Below are 8,743 nucleotides of genomic sequence, written 5' to 3' on the forward strand. Positions count from 1 at the left end.
GTCCCTGGTCAGAGGGCAGCAGGCGGGGCAGGAGGAGTTGGCGCTTGGACAGAAAATGGGTGGGGGAAGGGCTGCCCCCAGGCCTGTTGGGAAGGAGAAACTGAGGCTGGACCCTGTTGGGACCTAACCCAGGGGGTGGGGTCAGGGGTGGGAATTGGGTCTGGAGGAATGACGGCCCCCTTGCTCCGGGCTGGACGTGGGGCCCGGGCCCTGCCTCACTTTCCTCCTATAGGGCTCAGTCCCTCCTGCTCGCTGGGCCACACGACCCCCAAACCTCACTGCCCCCGCCCCAGAGGAGGGGGCTAGGCCAGTTAGGGCAGTGGACAGGGAGCCTGGGGGAGTTAGGGAGCGCAGGGTGGGGTCCACGGTGAGTGGAGGGGATGGCAGCCACCTGGGTGGTCAGTTCCTGGCAGCGATGACCACAGAGAGTGCCACGCCCCCCAGGGCGACAGCAGTTGCCCCAAACAGCCACTTCCATGGGATGGACTGTGGATAAAGGAGAGGGAAGAGGAGGCTAGACAGCGGTCAACACGGATGTCTTGCACTTCAGCTAGCAACAGGCCCCAAAAAGGCCTCCCAGGAAACCACTGCCTGACAATGCCTTGCCTGCCTCTTGGAAAACTCCTACTCATGCATCAAAACTCAAGCCAAATGTCCCCTCCTCTGGTACACCTCCCCTTTCCCTCTGGATGAGCCCCACCCTGAGCCCTCCAGATTGTGTTTTATCTTCTGCTTTAGTCCTGGTCACACAGCACTGGGGCTTCTCTGTGTCCCCAGCATGGTCCACAACACCCCAGTTCATGAAGACATCAATGTTTGCAAAATGAAGAAACTCCCTCTGCATGGCGTACCCTGCCCATAGCCCCTGCCCCTACTCTGGGAGCCTCCCTGTGCCCGCCGGCCCCAGCTCACCCAGGCACCCTTGCCAGGACACTTGGCAGGCAGCCGGCTGGGGTTGCCCAGCATCTTCCGGTACAGGGCGGTCTCAGTGCTCCGCTGGGCCGCGTGCTTCTTCACCAGCTTTGAGAGCTCTGCATGGATCGTCTGTGAGAGGGGGGTGTCTGTGAGAGCAGGTGGCAGCAGAAGCCAACGATCACTGCTAGCAGTCTGCCTTTCTGGGGCTCTGGGGCCCTTCGGGGCTGGAACCACTGGGACATGGGAATTCTGTCAGCTATTCTCTGGGCATCGGCGAAGTGAGGGCTGCTATCTCCATCCTCCTAGGAAGCCAGAAGATGGAGTGGAGCAAGGATGGCCAGGAGAGAGGAAGGTTCTGGGAAGAAAGCTGAAGACACTGGCATTGGCCAGGCTGGCTAGTGCCCTTGGCCTCTGGGACCCCTGTTGGGGGTGAGTCCAGACTGCCTATGCAAGGGTCAATAAGGGTCTCAGCAGGTGGGCTGGGGCCCTTCAGCTACCTACCCCCTGCCACTTCCCAGGTAGAAACACCATAGGGAGAGCCACAGCAAGAAGGCTAAGGGGCAGACCACAGGAAAAACTTCCCAGACAGGCCGGCACAGCAAATCCCAGGGTGCCCCCATTCTGCTCACCTTGTTGGAAGGTTCCAGCTTCAGGGCTGCTCTCAAGATGGGGATGGCCTCACTGTACTCGCCTTGCTGGGCCAACACCTGTGGGAGGAAGTGGGGAGTATATCATCCTGGACCCACGGTGGGCCACGTTCTCCTTCAAGAGACCCAGCCCTGCCAGGCTCCTGGCCACCTGACTAGTCCCAAATGTATCTCTAGCAAGTGCCCCGGGGGTCCAGTCACCCGTACACTGCTCCCCTGAGCCCTTAGACTACATGAGCAGACCACCAGGCTTGGTGTCACTCCCCTAACCTGCTCCTTCTCCTGGGTGTCTGGCTCATCCTGTGCAGGAGACCCAGGTGCTGGTCTTTCCTCCTCCTTCACCACCTCGGCTGGCTCGAGATGCCAAATGGATGCTGCCAAAGCTCTGGCCACATCGAATGATTCAGAGCCAGGCATGTGACTCAAGCCAGCCAGTGAGATCCAGCCTGAACTCTGCTGGTACCACTGAGAGGCCAGTTGCTAAGTGGAAGGGATGGAAGCCTGGAGCTTTTGGCAGAGCAGGACGGAGCATCTTGGTCACCCTGAGAGAGGAGCCTGCCTGAGAGAGAAATGCGGCAGACAGACACAGCACCTGCACAACATTTCTAAACACCTGGATCCAGCTGTGCCTGAAGCCAGTTACCCCTGACTTGGCAGTTCCACACGTCGTCAATTCCTTTGGCTGAATCTATTTGAGTAGTTTTCCATCACCTTCAACCAGCAGACCCAAACATGTATAAGGCTACATGAGCAGACGGTCTCACTCCCCACAGGAAGATTCTAAACCCTTGAAAAACAGAGACAACATCTTTTCTCTCTTCTCCGTTTCTATGCAGAACTCTACACACAAAAAGTACTTTAAAAATGCTGGCTGGCCTGCTCAGGCCTCTCATTAACACACTAGGTGACTCTGCGTTTGCTTGCACTTCAGTTCCCTTGGTTTACTGCTAAAAAATGCTGAAAGCACCCCCTATCCCAACAGAGTGAAGATGAACAGAGATGGGGACAAAAGCAATTAAAGTCAAATCCATTCAGGCCAAATTCACTCCTACATTCTACCAGCACTTACTCAGCACCTACTGTATGCCTGGCTCTGTTTGAAGGGCTAGAGATTTAGCAGTCAAGGAAACATACAAAATCCCCACCTTCTGGTAAGGGAGATGAACAAGAGGCATGACACCTGGCCACGCTGACAGTGACACAGGAAACATGAAGGCAGGGCAGAGGGTCAGGGTGGGTGTTGTAGGGAGGACTTCCTGAGGAGGTGACATCAGAGCAAAGACTTGAAGGAGGTGAGAGAAGGACCCATAGGTGTATTTGAGGTATGAATATCTCAAGCAGAGAACATAGCCTGTGCAAAGGCACGGGGGTAGGAGCAGACCTGGCCCAGGCAACAAGTAGTGGAGAAGCTAAGCAGCATGCAAAAAAGCAAGAGTACACTGGAAGATGATGGCAGGAGGAAGACCAGATAGCTCAGAGCCTTAAAGGCTGAAGTAAGAACCCGGCTTTTACTCTGAGGGAGATGGGAGTCACAAAGGGTTATATGCAAGGAACAGTTACCAATGGGCCAAAGGGCAGTGTCGGGGAGTAGAGGGAACCTAAGACCCAAGGTTCAAATCTGACCTCAGTCAGGGGACTTCCCTAGTGGTCCAGTGGTTAAGACTCCACGCTTCCAATGCAGGGGGAACGGGTTTGATCCCTGGCTGGGGAAGTAAGATCCCACAGGCCATGTAGTGCAGCCCACAAAAAAAAAAAAAAAAAAAAAATCTGGCCTCAGTCAATGAATTGCTGTGACCCAGGCCACACCCCTGCACCTGTCTGAGCCTCAGTTTCCCCATTTATACCCCAGAGAGCTTGGCTGACTGATACCTGTGCCTATCTCAAATCTAGGGTTTGGGACCAGCGCCACTGCTCTGAGGTCAGGGAGCCAGCCTGCCCGCCTGCTGCCTGTGAGCTGTAGCTCACCTTGCCCTTGCGGAAGAGCGCCTTGATGTTGTCGGGCTGGTGCTCGAGCACAAGGCTGCAGGAGCGCAGCGCTGCACGGTAGTGGTCCAGCTTCAGCTGTGAGGCTGCCAGGTTGTTCAGACACTTCACCTTCAGCTGCAGGAGCTGCTCCTCCTCCTCGAATGTCATGTCCACTGTTGGGGGACAGCACTCAACTACAGCCACTGTTACCACACCGCCAGCCGCCCACAACCATCTGCAGAGGGATTATGTGACCCAGGCCTAGGCCCACCCCGCTGCAGCTGGTACTGGAGGAGACTCGGGGGGAAGGGTCTCTGAGCGTCCCAGTCACAGGAAATGGGGGGTTTTCAAGATGTCAGTGCTGGGGCCTCTACCACCTACTCCCTGGGGGACCTCAGGCCTCTCTGGCCTCAGTTTCCCCATCTCTAACACGGGCCAAGACCAGTGCCGTCCTCAGGGCACTCCCAAGGAGTCGACAAAAATGGAGCCTAAGTGAACGAGGGCCTGATCATGGATTGACAATATCTGCAGTCACCCACGTTCCAACACCTGCCTGCACTCCGTAACAGTCCACGGACCTGGGATATAAGTCTAGAAATATCTAAAGACTAGGCATAAACATCTATCCATATTCTAGAATTTTCTAGAACATTTTGAATCTGGGGCCCTCTGTGGCTTGAAGTTTCTAGCACTAGTGGGGATGGCTTTGCAGAGGAGGTGCTGGGATTCGACCTGGCGGTCACCTTTGGCACTAGAAGTGATGGCCTTGATGGCGAGGTCGTAGGAGTTGGCGGCCAGCACGAAGTCGGCCCGCTGGTAGTGAGCATTGCCACACTCCCGCTTCCGGTTGGCCAGGGCCACGCGTTCCTGCCCCGTGAGCATCTCCAGGTCAGGCCCATCCACGGCAGTCTTCAGGGTCACCTCCAGGCACAGGGCCGCGTGTGGGGGGATGTATGGGCTCCTGCTGGGGGATGGGGTGGGGACAGCACTCAGACCCAGCGGCCACCATGACTGAACGCCAGACACACTAGGTTCAGTGGGAACAGGCGGGAAAGGGCCGTCACCCCCTCCTCAGTAAAAACACAAGGGAAGTTAACTCTTGCTACTCTTGAGCTCCGTGACTTGGTGTGGGAGTTCCCCTCCCGGAGCCTGTTTCCTTTTCTATAAAATGTGCACCTAGATGGGGTGAGATGGGGGAGCAACCCGTCCCACCCACTTCCTCACCCTCACAGGGACCCCTGCAGGCAGCAGGTACTCACCTGCCCTGGGGGCCGTAGCAGTACTTGGAATCAGCAGTGACCATAGCCGTCTCTCCCACGTCCATGAGCGGGACACTGAGATCCAGAGCCTGGGGTCGGGGAGGGGAGCGGCATGAGTTGAGTGGGTCCAGGTGCAGCACAGCAGTGCCCACCCACCCGGCCGCCACCACCACCACCACCTCCCCTGCATCTCACCCCAGCCCCTCCCCACCCAGAACTGCCCAGGCCCTGCACCGTTCCCACCTGGATGACATCACAGTCACCCAGAGTGAACACCAGCTCCGGCTCCTCCTGTACCCGTGTGCCATTCTCCAGCGAAGTCTGCAGCTGCACGGTGACCACCTGGCCCTTGGCCGGGCGGCTTGAGCCTGGTGGGCCTGGAACCAGCATCTTCTTCCTCAACAGCCCATTCCCTGCCATGGAGCAGGGACAAGCAGCCTGTCACTGAGCAGCTCAGATGGGCAGCTGCCCCCTGGGCACTCCCCCCTCCCCAGCCCTGCCTATCCTGGGGGTGGCACAGCACCAGGGTACAAGCTGAGTTTTCAGTGGTGACTCTGCCACTACTGGGCAGGTGACCCCCATGCCTCTGGGCCTCGGTGTCCCCGGCTTGGACACTGAGCATGAAAGGATTGATTTGGGGACTGACGATACTGGCTCCAAGGATGGGCTCAGTGAACGCTGGCTGGTCTGTTATCTTAAGAAAACCAAGGTAGTTCCCCGGTGGCCTAATGGTTAGCATTCCGGGTCCGGGCTTTCACTACTGTGGCCCGGGTTCAATCCATGGTCAGGTAACTGAGATCCCGCAAGCCAGGCGGCGTGGCCAAAAGAAGAAAAAAAAAAAGAAAGTCAAGGCTCAGTGAGGACAAAGGGCTGAGAAAAGCCATCCTGCCTACCACAATCAGGGCAGCAGGGATACCCAGTAATGAGACTCTGGAGCTACCCTCTCCTCCCTCCTCCGGTTCCACTCTCAGCCCTGTGACATGTGGACCTCAATTTACCCAGCCATGAAATAGGGTGATCGGGGGTATCCTGGTGACACCTAGTGAGTAGTCTGCTTGGTTAGCAGAGCACCTGTGATGCCAGGACTGTGTCCCGACCAAAGCACCACATCACAGAAGGACCTATAAGCAAAAGTAGCCCCCAACGCCCCCCTCCAGCTGCCGAAGAGACCACTACGTTCCCCTCCATACCCCAAACGATCTTAGGAATGGCCAAATGGCCACAGCCAACACCTACTGAGTACCAGGCATGAGGCCCCGTGCTCTCATGAATCCACTCAAGGAGCCCCCGCAATGATGACACCCACTGTCATGCCATGACAACTGCTGGGGCAATAGAGGGCTTACACCTATGGAGCACGTCAGACTGACATCATCTGCAGTCACCCATGTTCCAACAAGTACCTGTATTCCGTAATATTCCACTGGTCTAGAAAATACTACCATGAGTCTGAGTAGACCCTAGTCTAAAGGTTAGGGGCAAAGAGATCTATTAATGCTATGGAATATTCTGGAGTGTTCCAAATTTCTGCAGTGCTCCCCAACTTATACATGCCCCTGCATCCAGTTTGAGAACCAATGATCTAGTGGATGCCAAGAGACCCCTGTGTCTTGAGGTTTCTGGGCACTAATAGTGGATATGCTGGTAGGACCTCAACCAGGCACTGCCTCTCACCCAGGTAAACCCAGGGATGTAGAATCACATCCCCTCTCAAGGCCTCAGTTTCCTTGTCTAGAAGCCTGAATTCTGACTTCAGAAAGCAGCTGGCTCGAATATAAACAAACAGAGCCATCCTCATGCTCAGGCAGGGAGCAGGGCAGCTCTTAATATCATTAGAGAAGAGCTTCCCAAACTTTAATACAGCCAAGGAGGCTGTGCAACCTTGGACAAGTGTCTTCACCTCTCTGAGCCTGTTCCCCTATCTGTAAAACGGGGATATGGTAGGACTTACATCGTGGGGTTGTTGTGAGGATAAAATAAGATGATGCACAGGCCTGGCACAGAACCAATGCTCAGTAAATATCACCTGGTGTTATTTTTAGGCGCAGTAAGGTTTATATCTGTAGTGGAGGTGAAATCAGTACCAATTAGATTTTACCAGTACCAGTATTATTGGATATTACTGTATCATTAGCACTAATGGTGGTAGTAATAATGTTTTACTATTATTTGTGTGGTCATTAGCATTATTCAGTGTATTAGATATTAGAACTAGTAGCGCTGTGTTTATCTTCTAGAGTTGTTGTGATGGGGTACATGGGGGTGGCACATGTGTGGGTTCTCCTAGTTTCTTTCTTGCAGGACTTTTCTGAACAATTAGCACACTAATGAATACTATGAACCAGACACAGGGGTGAACAAAATGGAATGTTCCACAGATCTATTTGACCTCAGGACACATTGTTCTGGGGACAGGCACTTGCCAGACAAATGCCAAGAAAAGTGGGGATTGGGAGCTGCCAGTGCCTGCTGTGCTGGCTGTGCAGCTCTGGGCAAGTGATTCAGCCTCTCTGAGCCCTGTTAACAGCTCTGCGAAAGCAAGTCATGGGGTGGGGAGGCAAGAAAAGGCCATAAACATGAAGTGTCTCGAGCAACTGCCTATGGCTGGCGATCATCGTGGTTACCACATGTTTTACTTCCAACCTCCTTCTCAACAGAGATGGGGAAATGAGGCTCAGGGGGAGAGGGCCTAGGCCAAGGTCACTCCTGAACCTGAGCTGTCCAGGCCCTGTTGGTCAACCCGAGCCACCCCTGCTCCTTACCCAGGATGTCCAGCCACTCGTCCAGGGCCGGGGCGGGCTCAGGCTCTGGCTCCATGGCGGCCAGGAACTCTCGGGCCAGGGCCCCGGGCTGCTCGGCCTCCTCCTGTGAGGGCTGCCCTACATCCTCAAGTGGCGGCAGCTCACTCAGATCCTCCTCCTCCTCCTCCTCCTCCTCCTCCTCGCCCTCTGCGTCTTCCACCCCGTCCAGCACTTCGAAGTCCTCAAGTGGTGGGACCCCAGCAGGTGGCGGGGCAGTGGGCTCAGGGTCCGCAGCAGAGGGCTCAGCACAGGATGCCATGCTGCTGGGGGGATGGGAATTGGCCCTGGTGGGGAGAATGGATGAGGGTAAGAATCCCACCAAGCCCCTCAAATCTCCTCTGCCTCCATTCTCCACACCGCCGATCACTTGCTGTGTGACTCAGGGGCTCCAGGCCTTAGTTTCCTCATCTACAGGGTGGGTAGAGTAACAACCCTGGTTTGTCCAAAGGATTTAACAACCCACTCATCAAGCCCTGGCATCAGGTTCAAACAGTGTTAGCTATTATTAACTATTATTTAATCTTTATAAACACCCCGGGGAAGTAGGGAACATTCCCCCTGCAGAAAAGGAAACTGAGGCCCAGAGTGGCAAAGCCATTTGCCCAAGGTCACAGAGCAAGCCAACCACAGGAGGCAGGATTTGAACCTAGGGCTTTATCTGCTTAAATGTCCAGAGCTGGTGCTGGGATTTTTTTCAGGGGGACAACCCCCGAGATCTTGGGGAGACTATTTTTTAGAGCCCAAGGGAAAAATAACTGAATCTTTACCAGAGCTCCCCACCTCCAGCTGTCCCTTCTCCTAAGGGGAGCCACCCAGAAACCCCAAGGCTTTCCTTCCATACACTGAACCTAATACCACCGCCCCCAACACCAGGGACCTTGACCCAAGCCATTCCTTGGGAGCCTTTTCTCCTCTCCTCAGGCCTTCTTACCACCTTCTCAAAGTAGCCTCCTTTGAGGAGGAGTGGTCGAGACCCCCACGGCTTCTTCCTTGGACCATCAAGAACTGTCCGCCTCCCCCAGGCCCCAAGTTCTGGCGGTGGTAGAGCCGTCATTCTAACCCACAGCATCCCCTCCCTAACCCTCACCTGCCTGCTCCTTCCGGGCTCGGGTCCCATTTTCTGAGACCCTCCCAGCCCCCACCCTCACAATCTCCT

General features: G+C 55.4%; 1 protein-coding gene across 4 annotated transcripts; it reads right to left on the reverse strand.

Moving 5' to 3' along the window:
* Nucleotides 1-6: 6 nt before the first annotated feature.
* Nucleotides 7-7,871, reverse strand: FKBP8 (FKBP prolyl isomerase 8). 4 transcript variants are annotated; one of them, XM_024767226.1, is made up of 8 exons: nt 7,549-7,871; nt 5,084-5,199; nt 4,787-4,875; nt 4,271-4,488; nt 3,528-3,700; nt 1,545-1,622; nt 913-1,044; nt 7-486 (listed from the first exon to the last, which is right to left on the reverse strand). In XM_024767226.1, the coding sequence occupies exons 1-8, from the start codon at nt 7,844-7,846 to the stop codon at nt 400-402; spliced, it is 1,191 nt and encodes a 396-aa protein (XP_024622994.1). In that variant the 5' UTR covers nt 7,847-7,871; the 3' UTR covers nt 7-399. The 4 variants fall into 4 exon arrangements, with proteins under 4 accessions (XP_024622994.1, XP_024622993.1, XP_024622992.1 ...); XM_024767225.1 differs by having other exon boundaries at nt 4,271-4,491; XM_024767224.1 differs by having other exon boundaries at nt 5,030-5,199.
* Nucleotides 7,872-8,743: the final 872 nt, after the last annotated feature.

Source organism: Neophocaena asiaeorientalis, unplaced genomic scaffold (assembly GCF_003031525.2).
Source record: "Neophocaena asiaeorientalis asiaeorientalis breed wild unplaced genomic scaffold, Neophocaena_asiaeorientalis_V1.1 scaffold87, whole genome shotgun sequence".
NCBI lineage: Eukaryota > Metazoa > Chordata > Mammalia > Artiodactyla > Phocoenidae > Neophocaena > Neophocaena asiaeorientalis.